At 39.9% G+C, this 23292-nt stretch overlaps 1 protein-coding gene across 1 annotated transcript in view; it reads left to right on the forward strand.

Annotated features, from left to right (window-relative positions):
• LOC149211035 (multisubstrate pseudouridine synthase 7-like) overlaps nucleotides 1-23292 on the forward strand; it is a 361532-nt gene that overhangs the window by 61258 nt on the left and 276982 nt on the right. The window contains exons 8-12 of the mRNA XM_089396877.1: nucleotides 20584-20663; nucleotides 20774-20836; nucleotides 20906-20993; nucleotides 21179-21281; nucleotides 21447-21550. Of these exons, the coding sequence (XP_089253003.1) occupies nucleotides 20584-20663; nucleotides 20774-20836; nucleotides 20906-20993; nucleotides 21179-21281; nucleotides 21447-21550 (438 nt within the window). The remainder of the gene's footprint in view (nucleotides 1-20583; nucleotides 20664-20773; nucleotides 20837-20905; nucleotides 20994-21178; nucleotides 21282-21446; nucleotides 21551-23292) is intronic.

Raw genomic sequence — 23292 nt, forward strand, 5'->3', positions numbered from 1 at the left:
AGTTAGGAGAATAATTTCCAGTTGTTGCAATAGATGATTTTTTCACATGGTATCACAACTAGTTTAGCAGATTGATATCTTAGTTCAAAGAAGTAGGAATTTCGTTGTTTAGAGGAGCAACAGTAGAACATTCGCAGGCGCTGCACAAATTACCTAGCCAGTCAATACAAATTTCTTGGGAAATTTGATTTTCAGTTGCAGGTGGCAAGAAAAGATCGATTTCCAGATATTAGTAATTCCAGCAGGCATAGGGAGCAACAATAGAGTTATTTTCGAGAGAAGATTGCTGATTTGTGGCATAGAGGGTTTTGCAGTAGCAGAATCAGTGTCGAGGGGAAGAAAAATAGCACACAGTATAGCCATGGATCGATTTGATATTCAGGTAGCTTCAGAGTTGTCTTCCAGATTGGAGGATGAATTTGCTTGCTTATCACGCTCAATTTCACAGGGTGTTTGATATATAGACAGTGGAGCATTAGCTCATATGACAGGAGTTAGAGAATATTTCTCTAGCTACAAGGAGGAGCAGATGGACTTCCAGATTACGATGGGAAGCAGAACTAAGTGTACTCCAATAGGGAGAGGTACCATCGATTTTCAGAGGGAGTTAGGAGCAACGACCAGTGCTACAGATGTACTGCATGTGCCAAGATTGGGTATGAACTTGATTTCAGTATCCCAGCTACAAGATAAGGAATATATTATCCACCTTGTAGGGAAGAGAGTGTTATTAAACACTCAAGCTGGAAGAAGGTAAGATAGATTGGCGTCCGAAGCAACAAATTGTACAAGTTGCAACTTGACTCTCCAATGGCACTATTAGGCATAGGAGAATGGAAGGATCTGAATGAGTTATGGCATAGGATAATGGGACATCTACACCATGGAGCACTCAAAATGCTCAAGGAAACAGTAACAGGGGTTCCAAAACTTGGAACGAAACACGATGATGTGTGCAGAGGATGCGTACTTGGGAAGTATGCTAAGGCAACATTCCCAAGAAGTGACAATAGAGCAGATGGCGTGTTAGGACTTATACATTCAGATATTTGTGGCCTGATGTCCACTAGAGCTCTTAGTGGTGCCGAATACTTCGTCACCTTTATTGATGACCATTCCAGGAAAACTTGGATCTACTTCTTGAAGACCAAAGATGAGGTCTTCGATCGTTTTAAAGAGTTTAAGGCTCTCGTGGAGAATGCGACAGGGAAGAAGATCAAGGTGCTTCACTCAGATAATGGTGGAGAATATATTGATAAGGAATTCACAGATTTTTGTGCGAAGGAAGGCATCAAAAGAGAATGGACAACCCCATATAAGCCACAAAAGAATGGGGTAGAAGAGCGGAAAAACAGAACCATAGTTGGGGCTGCAAAGGCTATATTATATGACTAGGATTTGCCCAGGTTTCTATGCGCAGAGGCATGTAACACGACAATGTATATTCAAAACAAGACTCCTCATAAGGCATTGGGGAAGAAAACGCTAGAACGGGTCTTCACAGGGAAAAAGCCAAAAGTTAGTCACTTTAGGATCTTTAGCAGTGTTGCTTATTGCCACATGCTAGATGAAAAGCGTACCAAATTGGATCAGATTGCAGAGAAGGGGTTTCTCGTTGGGTATAGCGAAAACTCAAAGGCATACATGATTTACATTCCTAGTAGTAGGAAGATTGTGGTGACATGAGACGTGAAGTTCATGGAGGACCGAGCTTTTAGGAGATCTCATGAGATGCCTACAGGTGATCAGAATCAGTCAGCAGAATCTCCTTTGGTTCAACAGCAGGGGCAACTAGTGGGACCTGTTGACCCTGCCGCCTACTCCTACCTACAAGTCAGTGAGAAAAGCCTTCAACCCCACAAGGTGTGGTTGGTGGCAGGGAACTCAGAGGAGGGGTTGTCACACTAAATCCATTCTCTCTCTGTTTAGGCTATCTCCTAGGTTAGCTAAGGGGGGTGGTCTCTAATGAAAAGTTAAGTTAAAAAAGAGATGTGAGTTTTTAGGAGAATTGTTAGAGTTAAATAGATTATTTCTTTAAGATTTATAAGCAAACGCTGATATGAGCAACAACCATCATAAGATAAGCATGAAATACATAAACAACCAATGCCTTCCAAGTATTTGCTCTTTAAGAAATGAAATTGTATTTTGTTTAAAACAAAAGTAGAATGCTTCAAAAATTGAAAGCAAAGCAATCCTGAAGTGGAGACAAAGATGACATGAAATATTCAAAATGATAATCTACAATTAGTGTACAAGAACTAGATCAAGACATGCAAGTAGAACTCCATACTTGTCTCGTTCAAACAATGCTCTAGGTAGCAAAGAAAATCCTTGAAAGTACAAGATATTGATCAAGAAAAATATTTAATTTAAGTTTATGTGATCTTAGTAGGCTAGAGGAAAGGAAACTCCCTCTTTCAAAATCGTTTGATGAGATCATGGAGGCAAACCGATTGGGTCCTTCTATTCTTGATCTTGGGAGTTTGTTCGTCTATTGGAGAGCTACCCCACGCCCAAGTAAATCCTTCAACTAAATCTAAAGATCTCTACACGCTTGGAAAAAAGATGTCAGCAATCATAAGGGATTAGATTATACAATGGAGCAGAGGGCTAGAGATTTCACCAAAAATCTTCTAGTGCTCCTCTTCCTAGAGTATTTCTCTAACCCAAAAACCATATAAGATAGCTTGCATATGTTAATCCAAACAAGTGGCAAAATGATAACTAGCATAATCCAACATACATGTAGAATGTAAAGCACAACAATTGAAATAACATCACTTCAAGAAATGGAAGGAGAACACCAACACAATAGTACCCCAAAGTCTCTTTTATTATATGAAAGATGAATACAAAATCCAGCAGAGTCTCCGCAAGCCCAACAGCTCGTTCTATATGATACAAATGAGAGCTCAAGACTCATATAAATAAGAAAATGGGAGATGATCCCAAGGAAAATTCCAATGACAAGTGGAGATGGATTGACAATCCCAATGTAGAAAATCAAATCACAAGTGGCAAGATGACTGGCTGTAGGTGTTCCCAAACTGCTGGTACGTACTTCACTTGTGTATCAACGTGCTAGTTCAACTGCTGGTCAAGTGTAGACTTAACTGAAGAGTGTGGTAGACAAACTTCCTCAAAAATATGTGTTGGCTGCCACCTCTAACAAACTGCTGTTCATAATCTCCGTAGGCTGCTGTTAATTGTGCGTTAATTTGCTGTGTATCATTCTTTTAGCTGGCAGTGACATATCCCTGCGATGAACCCATTGGTTGATATGTATGTGAGTGGGAGACAAGTGAGAGTAAGTGGGGGACAAGAACTGTCCCATGTGGCAGTTCTGTCCCCACTTAAACTTTTCCAAATCCGTTACATTTTAAAACTGATTTTTGAAGCCTTTTTGCTAATTCGTGGACTTCCAACACTAATTGATGACTTGGCTGATTTGTCCCCCACTACTTGTGGGCCTCATGTGGCTGCCATGTCATATATTTTGCCCCCCTTTAAGCTTTTAATGTGCACCACATATTTTCAACATGTTAAAAAACTTTTTCGTTGTGCCTTATGAACTCATGGTTGGACCATTTGACTTGCCACTTGGAACTTTGACTTTGACTTGTGCTTTATGTGGTGGGCCCCACATGGTTGCCACATCACCTTTGACTTCCCTTCAATTTGCCTTGGCGCTTGTTTGACTTATTTTGACCTTGGCAAAAATTATGAATTTTTCCAATTATGATTGTTTTTGAATTTTTTCTTTTTTTTTTTGCCACTGATATTAGGAAAATCAACTTTTGAGGGACTATAAGTCATTTTTTGACCCTCAAAGTGGGTCCTAGGATAATGTTGGGTTTCAAAGGATGAATTTCGAGTAGTCACACGCCCCAGACATTTCGTAAGGCCACTTATTTACACCATTACATAGAAAATAATTAAAAATTCCCGTTTTGCGGGAAATTTTTAATTATTAAAAAATCCTATTTAGACCTAGCCAAATTCCACAATTTTTTTTATGTGATCTAGTATGGTAATATACATCGACTCTAGACACTAAGATGTGTTAGGGGCTCAACCTTCAAACCGTCACCCCGGCTTTGGGGTAAAAAGTGAGTGAAAAAACCTAGAAAATTATCCACCTCTGAAAAAGAAGGGATAATTAACCAGATAAAAAAAACACTCCAAAGTGTACTCATTTGCTGATTGAGTCCCAACATTCTAGGTCTGTTACAGACTCAAAAACTCATCATTACTAGTATCACTTATTACAATTCCCCACAGGGTGTGGAATCTGGGTACAAGAAAAATGATGAGAAGATAGAAGTAGAATTAAAAAACTTTGTTGACTGATGATATCTGATGGTACAAGTGTCCTTTGGATCATCCTTGGGCATGGAGTCTTCATATAATCATCAGGTGCAACTCCAGTGGTCAACATTTGGCCCATATAGGGATGCATGCTAGATACAAAGTGATAATGTGCAAGAACCTGGAATCTGCATCAATTGACAAAAATCATATATCAACAGTATCCATTTAAAATATCATCAAATGAAATAAAGTACAAAAACAAAGAAATGGAGATTTACTCGAAAAGCATAAATGACAATTTATTCATGAAATAAAACTAATTAAAGAAAATGACACAGGATAAGGTTAGAAATATGATACAAAAAGATGCCCCATGTCATCAGATATTTTCTTTGTAGAACAATTTGAGCAGTTGGCCGTTCACAGATAACTCGAGTGGTTCTCCATCCAAAGTGCTCAAATGGTGGGAATTCTATCCAGCTGCTTCCCTGATAATGTATGGTCCAAGCCACAAACTGTCAAACTTACCATGATTACTTGGCTTTTCCTTCCTGCGATTCCATAGCAAAACCATATCATTGTTAGAATACATTCTATTCCTAGATGATTTGTCAAAATTTCTTTTTACCTTAGATTTCTTTTTTACAACAATGCTCAAAGGCTCTTCTTCTGGTTTCATCCAATTCTATAATTTGGTCAATCCTACATTGCACAACATCTTTATCAGATGTAAAACTTTGTAGCAATTGGTAAGCTGATAACCTCAAATGCACAGGAAGGGTAACATCCAAGCCATAAACTAACTCAAAGGGACTCTTCCCAGTAGAACTCTTCTTTGTAATCCTATTAGCCCACAAAGCATATTTAATTTTACTATTCCATGCACGTTTGTTATCCCCTATTATCTTCTTGATTATGGTTATCAAATTCTTATTACTTGACTCTACTAAGCCATTACCTTGAGGATAGTAGTTTGATGAATGGGATAAAACAATGCCATACTTAAAGCAAAATGATGGGAATTCAACAGAGCTAAAAGCCTTGGCATTGTCGGTAGTAATCTTGGCAGGGACACCAAAACGAGTGATAATCTTATCTTCAAGAAAATCTATCACTACTTTGTCGGTGGCGTGTTTTGTAGGGATGGCCTCTATCCTTTTAGTAAAATAACTAGTGGCAGTTATAATCCATGAGTAGCCATTACTCAAATTTTCATTAAACATCCCTATAAAATGTAGCCCCTAATGTTGAAAGAGAGCCTCCACGGCCACACGCTAAAGAGGCAAAGAGGCTAACTTTTGCTTCCCAGTGAATAGTTGACAAGCTTGGCATCCTCTAACATATTTGTGCACATCAGCAAAAATAGAAGGCCAAAAATAACCAGCCCTCAAGATTTTGTGGGTAGTAGTCTTAGCAGCAAAATGCCCTCCACAAAATTTTGAATGAAACTCAGAAAGAAGCTTTTTGGCTTCAACTTCATCAACACACCTAAGTATTACCCCCTTCGGATTTCTCCAACCCAGACCATCCTTCATAATGCAATACTCAGTTGTTCTAAGCCTTAATGCTCTTCTCTTATGGCCAACTAAATTGTTAGGACATGACAAATTTTGCAAATAATAAATAATGTCTTTATACCATTCAAGTTGACCCAATCTTTGAAGTTTTGATGAAGTTATTTCCAAATCATTTTGACAAATCATTCCTATTGCTTTCTCATTTCCTTTAGTCAAGATTTTGGCCAATCCCTCGCCTTTCCCAAGCTTGGTAGGTCAAATATCCAAATCATACTCTTGAATCTTCAAGACCCACCTAGCTCGAGTTCCTAATCAATCAGCTTGGACTAAAATATCCTTTACCGCAGAGTGGGGAACAAATGCAATTGTCCTAGAATACCCCACATAAACTTTGAATTGTTTAAGAGACTTGACTAAAGCATAAGCTTGCTTCTCCATGGTGCTATACTTAAACTCAGACCCTTGAAGGGACCTACTCATAAAAGCAATAGGCTGCTCATGCCCTTCATTATTATTTTGAAGCAACACCTCAACGATAGTATCTTCGCATGCAAAAGAGAAAATCAGAAAATCCTTTAAATAATCAGGGCTTACTAGAACAGGTGCTTTGACAATAGAATCCTTTGTTTCCCGAAAACCTTTTCTACCCTCATTTCCCCAAAAAAACTTAAGATCTTTTTTTAAGAGGGTTTGGATGGGTTTGGCAATCTTAGCATAATTTGGGATGAACCTTCTAAGAAAATTAATCTTTCCTAATGAGGATTGAAGGGTTTTAATATTATGAGGCAAAGGAATCTTTTGAATAGCCTCAACTCTTTCAGGGTCAATCTTGATCCCATCCTTTGAAATGATGTGACCAAGCAACTTCCCTTCAGTCACTCCAAAAATAGATTTAGCAGGATTTAAGTATATTCCATACTCTCTACACCTATCTAAAATTTGCCTTAGGTGGCCTATATGGGAAATTCCATTTTTAGAAAAAATAGTTAAATCATCTCGATAGATCTTAATAAATTTTCCAATTAGATCCTTAAAAGCATAGTCCATAGCCCTTTGAAAAGTTGCTCTAGCATTCATTAATCCAAAAGGCATCCTCAAATATTCAAAAGTACCCCATGGTGTGGTGAATGTTGTCTTATGTCTATCCTCCTCCTTCACCAAGACTTGGTTGTATCCTGAAAATCCATCTAACAAAGACATCATTCCAGATCCTGTTACCCTTTGCAATAATGTTTTCATATTAGGTAAAGGGTAATTATCTTTTCTATAAGCTAAATTAAGATTTCGAAAGTCTACACATAGCCTGATTGATCCATTCTTCTTCCTCACAATAACCAAGTTTGAATAGCATGTGGAATGCCTAGTGTGAGAAATAATACCAGCCTGAAGCATCTTTTGCAATTCCTTTTGCACGAAGGGGGCTAACTTAGGATTGATTTGCCTAAGTTTCTGCCTAAAGGGTTTGGCATTTTCATCCTTAAGAGGGATAGTATGTTCCATAACATCTTCCCTATAACCTTTCAACTCATTATATGAAAAAGCTAAAACATCTCTATATCCATGAAGTAAATTTATCAGATTCTTCCTTTCTTGCTCATTCGTATCCTTCCCTATTTTAATAATCTTTAGGTCATGAGGGGTACCAATATTCACTTCAATGAATTCCCTTGGGTCAATTTTCTTATTATATTTTCTCTTTGATGCATCATCACTTGCTCTAAGGCTACACGTTCCCTAGGAGTGGGATTTGTCACCACATTACACTCCTCATAATCACATCATTCCTCTTTGTAGCCAGCCTTAAATTTAGAAAATTCCCCCCATGCTATTTAAAAAACGAACCACCTGGCTTTCATCATTAAAGATTTGCCAATGCTCTAGATTATCAGGAATTGGTGGCCTAAAGATAATCTCCATCTTAATTTTATCATCCACCAAGTTCTCTTCGAGCTGTAATGTAGATGTAGCAACAACCAGCGCATCAGCTTGTTTATTTCCTTCCCTAGGAATTGTTTGAAGGTCTAATGCATCAAAATATTCCATATTATCCCGAACAACATTTCGATACCTCTTTAATCTATCATTCTTGCATGCAAATTGATTCTTAGTTTGAAGAATGACTAAATCAGAATCCCCCTTGATACTAAGCAACTTTATCCTCAAGTCTTTTGCCAATTCAAGACCCAACAACAAAGCCTCATACTCTGCTACGTTGTTGGTTGCATCGAATTCCAATCTATAGGCAAACTTGAATATGTGACCAAGAGGGGAGGTAAGGACAATTCCAACACCCTTACCATACCTAGAATGGGCACCATCAAAATTCATGTGCCAAATTCCATCTTTCTTACAATCCACCTCCTTCTCCAAAGGAGGAAAATAATTAGCCAGGATAGCATAGTTTCCCAAGTTATCAGATTCATACACAATTTTTTTATGAGGCTCCTTGGTATTTTCTATATGAAACTTTCTCTCCAATTCCCTATCCAATCTAACCATGATGCCCTCACTCTTAGGGATGGTAGCATAACTTAAATCCATTTGCAAACTACCACCAATATTAGCTCCCCACATTCTAGACAATAACATCCCCCAAGCATCAGGCACATCAATCACCACAATATCCATGGTGATCATAATGTCAGGATGTACAACTAAGTGGACTTGAAGATCTTTTATCAAACCACACACTTCAATGATCTTTGAATCCATTGCACAAATGTTGTGGTAGGGTCTAGAAATCCTCAAATTTAACTGATTCATGACTTTCTTAGTCATGACACAAGATGATGCCCCAGAGTCAAACATACAATTGTGTAAAAGCATTCCATTGACCAACATAGTGATGAAAAAAGGTTGGTGGTCTCTGTTATCTCTACACATATCACTACTTTGCAGAGTGATAGGGGCATCCTCATATCTATCCTTAGAAAATTAGACATTTCTTTTCCATTGGGAGCATCAATGGCTTTCAACAATTTATATCCTTGGGAGGGAATCTTCATGATTTTAGTGACAGGAACTAAAATCTTAGCATTATTAATCCATCCTCCCAAGTCAGTATTCAACTTCGATGTGGGTGGAGTGAAAGTTTTACTATGATTTCTTTCTTTATTTTTTCCCATTTTCTTATCCTTGGCTATCTCTAAAATCTGAGTTGATGATGGCTTCTCTCCATATAATTCAGTGATCCTATCCAAATCTTCAAAATTATTTATACTATAGGAGGATGGAGACTTTTTATTTACCTTCTGACTACTCTCCATAACTCACTTCCAATTTTCCAAGGACAAATGATGCTCTTTTCCAACTACATTGATTTGCTCACTTGTTCCCACCATATCTCCTTCTAGGATCCTTCTTGCATAAGGACAAGTGAGTTCAACATGTATGTCATCACAAGGTCTACAATAAGGCGTGGAATCATCAACTAAGTTTGTAGACTCAAGTGGATTAGGTGGCCTATGATCATTGGGAGGTCCTCTCTTTTGCCATCTATCATTTCCTCTATTTGGGAATCTCCCATCTTGATTTCTTTCCATGGCCACTAATTGATTTTGGATATATTCATTTGACTGGTGTGATTTGCCTCCATACTCTTGATGAGTCTGGTTAACTCCTTAATAAGATCATGTGTAGTCTCTTCTTTCACTTTGTTTTGGAATCATTCGGTTTCGATGGCTCTCTAGTGAAACTAGGAAGTTCAGACTTTACTGATTGCTTTCTAGCCTTTTCCATTTTTAAGGCTTCAGTTTGAGCTATGCCTAACTTCACAAGCTCCTTCCTCCTCAACTCATAAGCAGTGTCAATACCAAAAGCATCCAGATATGAGCATAAAGCAAATTCATCAGGAGGTTTAACAGTAGCAGGCATGCTTTTTACTAATCCATTGAATCTCTTGTTAAACTCCTCCATGGTTTCGTTCTCATTCTTATTCATATTGCTAATGGCGTTAATCAAATGCCTATTTTCCTTCTTCTCTCCAAACTTATCTAAAAATGCAGTTAGAATGCCTTGTAAAGAATTATATGAGTTAGCAGGTTACTTAGTGAGCCGATCAAGAGCATCCTCTTCTAAAGATATGTTGATTTGGGGTATCATCGAATGTGCTCTAGCCATGAAAATTGGTGGAGAGGCTAAAGCACATGAGATCTCCAAGACCCAGAAATGGTTTGGACAGATTGTACCTGGTTTGGGAGATAATATTTTTAATGGAGTTCCTAAGTCAAAACTTAGGAAAAATAAAATATTAATGGGTATTAATATAACACTGGGTTAGAAGGTTCCAAAAGTCATGGATCAAGCCAAATCTAACCTTAGTCGTTGATTAGAGATTTAATCTCGACCGTTGAAGGACCAATGAAAAAGGTATAAGAAGAGGCTTGAGGGTCAATTGGAAGATACACCAGAGTGATCAGTCATTTGATTTGCTAGAGCGGGGTTGCTAAGCAAAGTCAAATCAGTGATCAGCAACAAAGGGCAGTGAGTACTAGGCAGAGAGGCAGAGACAGTGCCAAGAGACCAACGCAGAAGCAGAGAGTGAGAGGCAGCAACCAGTTTAGGCCACACAGAGCCCAACAGAGACAATGCAGAGGACAAAGGGACTGTGTCATCCACGTAGAGGCGGCATGAGTGATGTAGAGGGTCCCAGAGGTTGCGTAGTGCCTCAGAGGGTTGACGCAGAGAGGTTTGAGACTGATGCAGGGCAGCAGGAGGCTGACGTAGAGGATAGAAGGGCCAGCGAAAAATTTTAGAGATGCTGGAGAGGGTTTTGTGGGACAGGTTTTCTGAATACCTGTTTCCGAATAGAGAGGTATTACTGCCGTGTATTTTTTCTTTGTCGGGTGAGTTGGTAGGCACCCAGTTGTACTCAAGGAAATACTGCATAATAATAAACCCTCAGAATAGCTGCACCGGTTTTCCCGCATTGGGTTTTGCCGAGACATTTGTCCAAAAATAATGGTGTCACTTGTGTGTTTGTTTTCTTTCAGCTGATGATCTGTAGATGTTGTGACTGTATTGTGTTTATTTCGGTATTTAAATGTTTTAAATAACTTGTTCAAAATTTAAAAGTAGAAGAAATAAACTAGCAGAATACAGATTAATTTTCTAATGGATAGACTTAGAAAATTCAACATGGTATCAAAGCGTGGTTGCAGATCACAGGAAAGCTGAAGGCATTAGCTGAGCAGAGCATTTACAACAGCTTCAGCTGTTCCGAGTGACAGATATGATCCTTGCAGAAAGCGACAAAGGAAGGGTTGACGCAGAGGGACTGCATTATCAGTCCGGGCCTGAGAGAGGCCAATGCTGAGGGTGAGGAGGGCAGAAACAGGCTCACGCAGAGACCAGGAGGGTTGACGCAATGGCTGAGGGCGCTGTTTTTGCTAGTGTCGAGATTGCGCAGAGCCCAATCCTTCAGTTGCTGGGGCGAAGGATTGGGAGTGGGCAGTTTGCGGGAGTGAAGCTGGTGGGGTTCTGTGGTCAAAATAGTACCTAACAGGCAAAACCAAGGTAGAGGGAGTTACTGCCAAGATGGATTTCTAGCCAAGGAATCTGGATCAGTGTTGTAGTTGCACAGACGATGGGAGAGGGGCAACTTGATGGTCGGCAGAAGGATATCCAGGAGGGAAATCGAGACTTAGAGGGAGTCCAGAAGAGAACTTCTAGACGGGAAGTAGAGAGACTTGGAGGAGTCGAACTGAGAACTTCCAGACGGGAAGTAGAGAGCCTCAGAGGAGTCGAACCGAGAACTTCTAGACGGGAATTAGAGAGACTCAATAGGAGTCGAACCAAGAACTTCCAGGCAAGAAGTAGAGAGACTCGGAGGAGTCGACAGAGAAGAGCAGAGAGATGGCCGTGAATGGGCTTAGGGATCAAGATAAGCTGGACGGAGTGTCCAACTTTGTGGTCTGGAAGGCTAGGATCTTGTCCCTTCTAGACAGACTTCACATCAAGGGCTTCACCTTGAGAGTAATGGCTATCCCAGTTGACCTCGTAACTAATCAAAGGTATCAGGAGGCAATGGGCAAAACAGAATGTATCATCCTTGATGGGGTCAAGGATCATGTGGTGCAACATATTTCCGAGAAGGAGACGACAAAAGAAATGTTGTTGGAATTTCTAAATCTAACCCGCTAGAAATCCTTCATGTACTTTATGATTTATTCCTACCTACTTGTTTTGTTAATTAACAAGTTATTTACCATGTAAATACTGGAAATAAATACAAGTACATGCTCAACACATCACAAATCATCAACTGAAGGAAGCAAAACAAGCACACAAGTGACACCGTTGTTTTTGGACCAATGTCCGCGGAAAAACCGATGCTACTATCTGAGGGTTTTATTATTATGCAGTTTCTGAATACAATCTGGGTGCCAAAACCGGCTCACCCAACAGAGAATAATCTCGGCAGTAGTACCTCTCCTTCGGAGATAGATGCTCCGGCTGAAACCCCGGATAAACACTCCGACAACTCCTCAGCTCCAATCTGCCCCACGAAAAACCCTCGCATTAGCCTCTAGGGATTGTGTCAGCTTTCCCGGCTGTAAAGTAAAGTGCAGATAGAACGTTAAACGATTGACAGAAAACAAGCCAAGACAAGAGACAAGATGTGGCGGCTAGCCAAGGACAAACCCCACAATGTGTGGGGAAACCCTTTGATCAAATCTTCTTTTATCTTCAATAATTCAGCAGAGAGAAATAGTACAATAAATCTGATTTATATCAGCAGTAGCAAACCCTAGATCAGCAGCATCAGCATGAGCGGCGTCATCATCAAACTAGGGCAGACGATATCTCACAAACCGACTGTCGGATCGGCTTGATTCCACCACCAAAAGTTGCGGCTTCCAGAGGAGGTTCAGATGAACCTATAGCACAGTTCAGATGAGGATATCTTCTAGTCCACGCAGGTCAAACTTTACTTCTGCAATTGCAGCTTCAATTTCAGCAGCTTCCTTCAAACTAGGGCAGTCGATATCTTGCAAACCGTCCGTCGGATTGACTTGATTGCACCACCAAAAGTTGCGGCTTTCAGAGGAGGTTCAGATGAAACTACAACGCAGTTCAGATGATGAGATCTTCTAGTCCACACAGGTCAATCTTTACTTCTGCAGTTGCAACTTCAGTTTCAGCAGCTTCCTTCAAACTAGGGCAGTCGATATCTTGCAAACTGTCCGTCGGATTGACTTGATTCCACCACCAAAAGTTGCGGCTTTCAGAGGAGGTTTATATGAACCTACAACACAGTTCAGATGAGGAGATCTTCTAGTCCACGCAGGTCAATCTTTACTTCTGCAGTTGCAGCTTCAGTTTCAGCAGCTTCCGGCTTAACATGTGTGAGGGAGAGACTTTTTTTCTGCGCAGTAGAGAAGAGACTCTTTTCTGCGCAGTAGAGAGAGAGAGATGTGATGAGATGAGTGAGTCCAAATGAGGAAAAGTCCTCCTGTATTTATACACAACGTTGGTGTTTGAATAGATGCCACTGTTGGGCTTTTGAGCCTACATGAGTTGTAGGTCAGCTTGATAATAATTCCATAATCAAAATAATTTCATATCTCCATGAATACTTACTGGAATCGGATGATCTTTATATTAATTCTACACCTCTCGACGAGAGGAATCTAATAAAAATATTATCAGCCATGAATAAGATGACCCGCATGAAGTTTTGCCCTAGTTGCCAACTTTAACAGTTGACAAGTCAACGACCGAGATTAAGTCTCTAATCAAAGGCTAAGATTAGATCTGGCTTGATCCGTGACTTTTGGGCCATTCTAACAAAGTTCTATATTTTTTCACATTAGTATTTTATTTTCCCTAAGTTTAGACTTAGGGACTCCATTAAAAATATTAATTATTTTAATATCTCCCAAACTTTTTAGAATCTGCCCAAACCATTTCTGGGTATTGGAGATCTCATGTGCCTTAGCCTCTTCACCAATTTTCGTGGCTAGAGCACATTGATGCTACCCCAAATCAACACTCCCTCTTAGCGAGCACTGTGCTCTAGTAATACTCCTCACTGATCTAGCCTTATTGGTCAATACTCGTGTCTATCCTGGTCTCTTACTCCGTGTAGTGCCATGATGCTCCTCTGCTTCCCTCCTGGAAGTTTTCTGTTCGACTCCTCTGAGTCTCTACTTCCCGTCTGGAAGTTCTCTTCTGAACTCCCTCTGAGTCCTTATTTCCCTCCTGGAAATCCTTTTGCTGCTTGTCGAGATGGCCCCTACTCTGATCGTCTTGTGCAACCACATCATTGATCCGCGTTCCTCGGCTAGAAACCCTCAGCAGCAACTCCTCTGGCCTTTCTCTGTCAGGTACTATTCTGACTACAATACCTCACCAGCTCCACTCTGCAATATTCCTGCAGCCTTCTAAACCCCAATAACTGCCTATCTGTGGACTGCATCAGCCCCTCTTTGCCCCACGCTAGCCTTGCGTCACCCCGGATGGGTCTGCGTAAGCCCTGGGATGCCCTGCGTCAAACCTCCGGCCCTCTGCGTCAGTAATGCTGGCCTCTCTGAGGCTTTGCGCAGCTCCCGACTGCCTTTGCGTGACCGTGTGTGAGCCCTGTTTGGCTCTGCGTCACACTCCTTGGCTTCTGTGCTGCTATAAACAACTTTTGTCACCTCGGGACCGCTGTTTTCTGCTGCTATTGCTCCGCTCGACTGATGTATTTTAGTACTCTTGTTTTCTGCAATCATGCTCTGATACCATGTTGGAATTTCTAAGTCTACTTAGTCAGAAACCCTCCATGCACTCTATCTGATTTATTCCTACCTACTTGTTATTTTTCCTTAACAAGTTATTTACAATGTAAATACTGAAAATAAACACCAGTGCATGCTCAACATATTACAGATCAACAACTAAAAGAAACAAGAACAAACACACCAAATGACACCATTGTTTTTGGACTATTGTCCCCAGAAAAACCCAATGTGGGAGAACCAATGCAACTATCTGAGGGTTTTCTTATTAAGCAATATCAAAGTACAATCTGGGTGCCGAAATTGGCCTACCCAACAGAGAATTTCCTTGGCAGTAATAGCTCTTATTTTCTGACAAATCTACTGGCTGAAACCTCGGATAATCCTTCCGGCAGCTACTTAGCACCAATCTGCCTCAGAAACCCCAGTGTCTGCTTAATCTGGACTGCGTCAGCATCTCCTAGCCTAGCGCTGGCCCTGCATCAGCCTATCTTGGCCTGCGTCAGCTCTCTATGCCTCTGCGTCAGCTATGCTGCCCCCTCTGGTGCTCTGCGCAGCACTTAGCTGCCTCTGCGTGGCCTTGCGTGAGCATTGGTTGCTCCTGCGTCTCTCTCTCTGGCTGCTCTGCTGCTCTCCGGCACTATCTTTGCCTCTTTGTCTCTCTGTACTCAATGCCCCTCAGCTGCTCTCCCGATCACTGATTCTATCTCTCTTAGCAAATGCCGCTCTAGAGAAGAGAATGACTGACCACTCTGGTGTGTTCTCCAAGTGACCCTCAAGCCTCCTCTTATACTTTTCTTGTTGACATATCAACGACTGAGATTAAGTCCCTAATCAACGACTAAGATTAGATCTGGCTTGATCCATGTCTTTTGGACCATTCTAACGTAGATTCATATTAATACACATTAATATTTTATTTTCCCTAAGTTTAGACTTAGGGATTCCATTAAAAATATTAATTATTTTAATATCTCCTGAACTGTTTAGAATCTGCCCAAACCCTTTCTGGGTATTGGAGATCTCATGTGCCCCAACCTCTCCACCAAATTTCCTGGCTAGAGCACATCCAATGCTACCCCAAATCAACACAAAGTAATTTCAAGTCCCAGCATAGAACATTCTGTTTTCTGCAAAGTACATTCAACTTTCTGCAAAGTACATTCAACTTTCTGCAAAGTACATTTAGTTTTCTGCATAGAACTTTCCAGTTTTTGCAAAGAAATTTTAAGTTTCTACATAGAACTTTCAGATTTTAACACAGACTCCTAGGTCTGATATAAAACTTTTGAGTGCAATTTATTTGAAATGCAATGAACTACCTATATGATTTAACTTTCAGTTGATATAAGAAATATTTGCAAGCACACACATGAATTTAACACACTTGTACACACTTATTTTTCGTCAACTTGACCCTCGAAAAACCCATAAGGGGAAAACCGGTGTTCAAGGAGATTTTTATTTGCTTCTTAAGAAAAAATTTACACAACAAAAATTAAATACAACTTATCTCCCTTGCTTGTAGATGTCACTGTTTGGGTTTGACATTGCATAGAAATTTGATCCACACACAGTCCTTTAACTCAGTTGTGATTTACAGATATTTTTGTGCTTGTTAGTACCAACCAGTGCCTCAAAAATCATGACAGACTGAGAAGAACTTTCCCAGAAATTTAAAGCCTCAACCCTCTACAAGCAACCTCGCGATTTTCATTGAAGAAGCCTTGAATTCCACGCTGACTATTTTGCAAATTTCAAAAGAGACTAACCTCAGAGTTCGAGCTTGAATTCTTGCAAGTTCTGCATGTTGTGCTTGCTGAGGATACCCACGAATTTTGGGCTTGCTAAGCTCTTGAAACTGCCTCGAGAAACGTGTTACATAGTTTGATTTGTATGCATAGAAATTCGACTGTCTAGGAATGCGTGTTAGCAAACTGCTTAGAATTCAAGCTCTTGTTTGTTGTAGTTTTTCTCTTGCAAATAATGGTTGTAGCAGCCTCCCTTCAAGCAGACTCGAGCTCCTTTAGCTGCCTTCTTTAGCAGAATTGAGCTCCTCTAGCAGCCTCCCTACACTCTCCTCCTTTCCTTGAGAGGAGAATGAAAAATCCCCTTTTCCTTTCCTTTTGTCTTTCATAAGTGAAGGCAACCTAAACCTAGAGATCAAGCACTAAGATTAAATCTCAGCCCCTGAGATCAATGGTTGATATCAAGCCCCCACTAGACCCCTTTCTCATGTTGATCCCCTCACTTAAAAACGATCCTATTACTTTTTAATGTTTTAGTACTGTTACCCGCCATTTTGTGGGTGATATCCCTAGGAGAAATTTTTTCTCCAAGATGGTCTTCAACCGACAGCCAACAACCCCTTGTAGCCACCAACTAGCTCGTTGTGCCATTTCTTCGCCATTTGAGCCAACCATGTGGTCCCTCACCCATCTTCCATGATCGTATGTTTGAAGGTGGGCCTCTCGAACCTAAAGGTATGCCTTGTCATTTGGTAATTGAGTTTTGTAGTTTGCTTATCATGGACACTTCGGGGCATGGATTAATGGGGGGATTCGGTGGAAAGAATGGGCTGGGTCTAACCTCTTGTCCTTTAGACCTCTTTTGGATGTTAACCTTGGACCCTAGTCCTGTGAGATCTCTTTTACTGACCCTTGGGCTTTAGGAATGGTATTACATGGGAAACCCCGATTTTGGTTGCGTGGTTCTATTCCCTCATCGATGTACATTACTCCCGTTCCACTCATTATGACCCCATTCAGCATTTCTCCCACCTGGGTCCACATTCCTCCACTGGGTCCACATAGGGTTAGCTTTCCCGTTCCCCTTGCCTTCACCTTGGGTCGGGCCTGGAATGATGACCTAGAGGTTGATTCAGCTAAAAAGAAAAGTAAAACCATAATTGGCCACATTCAACAGGAAAATGTACTGCAAATGCAAAAGATGGCCGGGACAAACACATTTAGCACATGGGAAAAAGCTAATACATGAACTCTACTCCATCATCATGGCCATCACCCTGATTCCTACAAGCCCTAGATGAACCTCCTTTATCATTTAAGAAGCCATGATTGTCCCAACCCCTGGTGGGCGATGGACCCTCCTGTTGTCACTTGGATTGTACATGCACCACGACAACTGCTCAGGGCGGGGGCTGTCACGCTGATCCTGCCCACTTCGTTCTAGCTGTTTCCCAACATCAGGCTATGGGGGTAGTAGTACCTATGGAATGAGGTGAAGGAAAACAAGTTGGGAACCAACTTGTTTGGGAGACACTGATGAGTGGCCTGGTTACTTGGTTAAATTTAGCAAGATTAATGATTAGATTATATTTCAAGTATGAGACTAGTGCCTTAATGGAGTCACAATTCTTGCCTATGATAAATTAAGACCAAGTGACCAGATGGACACTCGCTGCTTGAATGATTAAATAACCTATATGATGTGCAAGTCTTAGGATCTATGTTAGATGTAATGATCTTGTTTATTTTAATTATATGCCTAGTCTAAGTATGGTCCTCCCCTTAACTATTTTGAAGTTGGGCTCCAAGGTAGGTTGTGGAAAGGAGGCCAACAGGAAGCAGGCTAGGGCATGATTAACGATGCCTTCTGTTGTGCTCCTACCACCCGATGCCTCTGGCGCTGCAAAGACTGTGGCGCTGACGACTGCAAGGTCAATGTGTTAACCACCAAATAGTTGCCAAGCCCGTCAAGCTAGGTGAGAAGGGTTGCCCTAGATTTCTATCAACCTAGCTTATGCTAGGAGGTAAGTTTTAATGCAAGCTAGATCTCACATAGATCCTAGGACTTGCACATAATATAGGTTAGTTAATCATTCAAGCAACGGGTGTCCATCTGGTCACTTGGTCTTAATTTATCATAGGCAAGAGTTGTGACTTCATTAAGGCACTGGTCTCATACTTAAAATATAATCTAATCATTAATCTTGCTAAATTTAACCAAGTAACCAGGCCACTCATTCGTGTCTCCCAAACAAGTTGGTTCCCAACTTGTTTTCCTTCACCTCATTCCATAGGGACTAGCCCCCATAGCTCGCTATTGGGAAACAACTAGAATAAAGTGGGTGGGGATTAGAGTGACAACCCCCGTCCTGAACGGTTGTCGTGGTGCCTGTACAATCTGGGCGACAACATTTTATGGCGCCGTTGCCGGGCACCATTTTATTAGACCTTGGCGTTGACGACATATTTATTAATCTTCATAATCTTCTAATCCATTTTCATCTTCTTAATCCATCACCACATTTGTTGGCGCTTTGATATCTCACTAATCTTCTTATCACCTTGTTCATTTCTCTGTTTGCACCTTAGCACCTGGACATTGGGCTGAGTTCCCTGTTTGGGTGGCGACTCCACTTATTAATCCATTTACAAAAGCTTACTGGTAGCTTGGTTAACCCCACTATCGGAGCTCAGTTAAACAAATTACATTCTAGTAAGCATTCAAATTTTCTCAGACAGAAGCCTTCCTTGATATCCACCTGCTTCTCCCTAACTAACTTTTCGGTTTTTGCCTTCGGGATTTTGGAGTCAGATTCATGTTCAAGTGGCGATTCAACTTCTTTCATTTCTTGCAAGAATTTCTGCTAGAAGCTCGCTTCTTGTGGATCTCTTGTTTTTCTTGAACAAGGATCTCTCTCTCTGACATCCATTAGTTCCTTTCCCCTTAAGCAAGTCATCATGGATGACTTGTTCGCCCCTTTGCATTTTACTAACATTCCTCATGATATTCCAGAAATGGCTATTAATAAATTACCTTCTTTCACAGGTAATGATGCAATCATTGCTACAAAGCACATCCAAAGGTTCAGATCTTGTTTGGAAAGATATGCTCATTTGACTGCATACAATCATGAAGACATCAAGATGCAGCTCTTTGTCCTTTCCTTGGAAGGTGATGCTAGAAATTGGTTTTGTGATTTTCTTGACGATTCTTTTGACTCCTTACAAGCCATCATCAATGCTTTTAAAAATAGATATGAAAATCAAGGGGGCTTGCCTTGTGCCTCTAATACTATGAAGAAGGATGAAAGTGATCCTGCAAAAGACCCAAATATCATAGAAAGGTGTCAAGAGAATGTGCTACATCAATCTTTGCCATATTGCAGACCTTGTGACCGTTCTCATGATGAATCCACTTGTGCCGTTGCAAGAAGAATCCTTGATAGTGGAAAGGCAGGGATGAAGGATCAAATTAATATTGATGATGAAAAAGAAAATGATAAGCATTTTATCAATGAGTTAACTCAAATGATGGAAACCATGAGACTTGATCAAGAGAAATTGATAGCTGATCGCTCTAGCGAAATGAGATCCGTGCACATCAGGTGGATAGCTATTAAAGACAAGCATGTTGAAGAGCTAAGCTCCATAAACGAAAATCATAAAGAAGAAATGAGCTCTATTCAGAATAGGTTATTAGCCATAGAAGAACAGCATGCTGAGGAACTAAAAACACTGGAGATTAATCATTCTAATCAGATGGCCACCGTGCAAAATTGTTTGATCACCATGAAAGCAAATCATAAGGAAGAAATAAGAAATCCTGGTCAACCAATCATGCAAATCCCAAATATTTACCTTTAACTAAAGTTCATTACATTCTGTATGAACCAATGTTGCGAACATCGGCATCAGGATAAAATCGGCAAGGGTCCGGAAAACCAAAAAATCGTAAAAATCAGGAAAATATCGGTAAAAAATCAACAAAATTAAGATACCATAAAAATATTTTTAAAAATCGGCAAACATCGGCTAGGCCAAAAAATCGTGATTTCGAGATAAAATCGGGATGTTATCGAGATGTTCGCAACACTGTTATGAACTAAATATAATGTCTATATAGACTTGAAGTGCCACAGGATAACTGCTATGGTTTTTCAATCATATTGATAATTTCAATTGTGACATGGGCCTTATTTAATGTTTCTGAATTATGGTCCTGTCTGTTTTGTTTAGTTTTAATGAAACGTTGATTTGCTGAGGTCTTCTCTCTGTTTAAATCAGGTAACTATTTTCAAACAGCAGGCTTCGAGATTAGCTGCGCTGAACAAGAGATTATTTGGAATGAATGTAGGAAATTTCTGGTGGGTTATGATTTCGGTTTTCATTCTCCTTAACATGTCAATGATCTTCAGGTCGACTAAGGATTTGAACTTTTATGTGCTTATTCTGAATTCATTATCTATTTGTGCAGTTATGTCAAAGAAGGACTTGTGCTTGGGCAACTTTCAGGAAATCGGTTTACAATTACCTTACGGTAATACAAATTGTCTCCTTAGAGACTTTCATCTGATGTGTTGTTATTCTCATTTGCACTGTTTTTCAGTGGGGTTATTGCAGAGAATCAAGACATTATTAAGGATGCTGCAGATGGATTGGGAAAGAATGGTTTCATCAATTATTTTGGTTTGCAGGTTTGTCTGAACTTGGTAAAATTGAATTTTACCACCAGTGTCTTTCAAAATTTATTTTATCATGGCTTCACTGTGATTGTATTGATATGATGCAGTGATTTTGGATACGTAGTTGCATGGCATGTTTACTTTGTAAGTCAATGAAGCTTTTATTTACAGAAGTGCTAAATCTTCATCTGTGACAGCGATTTGGAAGTGGGTCCGTACCAACGCATGCTATTGGAGCAGCATTGCTTCGAGGGGAATGGAAAACTGCGGTAGATTTGATTCTTGATCCTCGAGATGGAGATATCCTTAAATGAAATTCTGACATTTAGTGATCTGAATTTTTATTTGTATTGTTTATGGAAACGATAATCATATTTTCACTTGAATATAGGAGACTCATAGGAAATTTTAAGTTCTTCTTGTGCATACTGTTGATTTTATTTGTAACCTTCACATGCAATATACAGCGCAGTGATACCAGGGAGGTGAGAGAATATTATAAGAGCAGCATGGATATTGATGGTACTTTGAGGCGGATACCCCGCCATTTGGTAGCTGAAAGGTCAATAGTAAGTATCGTCCATTGATAGTCATAAGTTATAGCTCAAGTACACTATAAAGAGTTTTTTTTACCCGAAACTACCATATTTTTGAGGAATGCACCCTTGGTCTGTGTATTATCATTAAAATTCATTATGTAATTGTACGTCTTTATGGTTTCATCAATGTGTTTGAAAGGTTATTTTTACCACCCAAATTAGTAGGTCTCGTTAATGTAACAAACGGTCCTTGTTTGTATGTGTGGAGACATTGTTGAGAAATCTAGGGCATTTGTATTAGATGATTTCTCTTGACTGCTTGTGAATGCTTTTTACATGATTAGGTTAGGATCTTCTTTATGTTATATTCTTAGTGTTCCTCTTTATCAAACAGTAACCAATGCAAGAAGATAAATAGAAAAGAGACACAGCATGTAGGCTATCAGCGAGGGCCAAAACCTCTCACTCTTTGAGAGGAAAACCCGCACAAATTCTTCTTATAGAGATTCCAATTGACGAATATCAAGACCAAGACCCTTGACCTATTAGCCACTCCAAGACCAAGACACTAGTTTTGCTATTTTCTTCTTCTTGACTCCTCTTCCGCTTCAACCTTCTTAGCATCAAGACATAGTTACCATCGAGACCTTGACACTGACATGTCATAGAGATCTTATTTCTGTGATGACATTGAGTCCTTATTGATTCCTTCATACTGTGATAGTACTGAGCTACATCACTGCAATGTCACCTAAATACTTGTCACAGCAATCTGAATTCCTATAATGAAATACTTGTGATTGCAAGCTATCTGATCTTGACTCTTTTACTTGTCACTGTAATGTTCATTCGAATCTCAGAGGTAAACCTTAACTCCTTGACTGTGAGACAACACCCAATTTATCTCTCCAATCCTGTACTCTTATCTACCAAACTTCTGCAATCTATCCGAACTTGTCACTGTATCTATTCATCCGAATTCAGAGAACCTATCTGTCTCCTTCTTATCCTAATTCTGTTGACTGTGATTAGCCCTAAAGATAACCTTGCTGTCTCCTTCTTATCCGAACTCCTTCAACGAAAATGCCTCTGCAATCCTATACCTTATCTGAACTTCTTCACCCAACTGTTCACCCAAAAAACTCAGAGAGATGTCCGAACTTCACTGTGTTTCTGCGAGGAGCCTAGCCTCCTATATATAGTTGTTCGACCATATATTAAGCCAACATTACCATCCGAATATGTGTGACTTTTTAGGTGAGCTGACATAAGTTGTTTTCTTCATACTGCAGGCCGACATCAAATCAAGAGAACTGTGCTTGTCTTGGAGAACTTTCCAGGCACTAGATTGACCCATATATATTTTACATATGCTCAAGAATAGCTCTTCATACATGACATTAATTCTTTGACTTTAATGACAAATCCTAAGGCTCTCAATGGGAGCCATCTAAAATAGAATCACTTGCTCGTGAAACCCATGAAGCAAGGCTTACAAAAATAATCTTATTTCCTTTTATTACATCATCACAATTACTTGTCATTATGAAGACCAAACCTAGTTACACTTTTCAACAGACATAAGTATTTATAATAAAAATATATTGATTGATGGAATGAATAAGAATGCTGAATATTGTTGAAGAATCTAGGGCAGTTAGAGTTGATTAGATTCTTCATGTCTTGATAACTATTTGTGTGGCGTTTTAATTTTTTTATTAGCTCAAAATTCTCTTTTACATTATTATAGTGTGTGTTTCTTATTTCATCAA

Source organism: Pinus tabuliformis, chromosome 1_2, assembly GCF_031772625.1.
Source record: "Pinus tabuliformis cultivar Carrire ecotype Pingquan chromosome 1_2, CPIR1, whole genome shotgun sequence".
NCBI lineage: Eukaryota > Viridiplantae > Streptophyta > Pinopsida > Pinales > Pinaceae > Pinus > Pinus tabuliformis.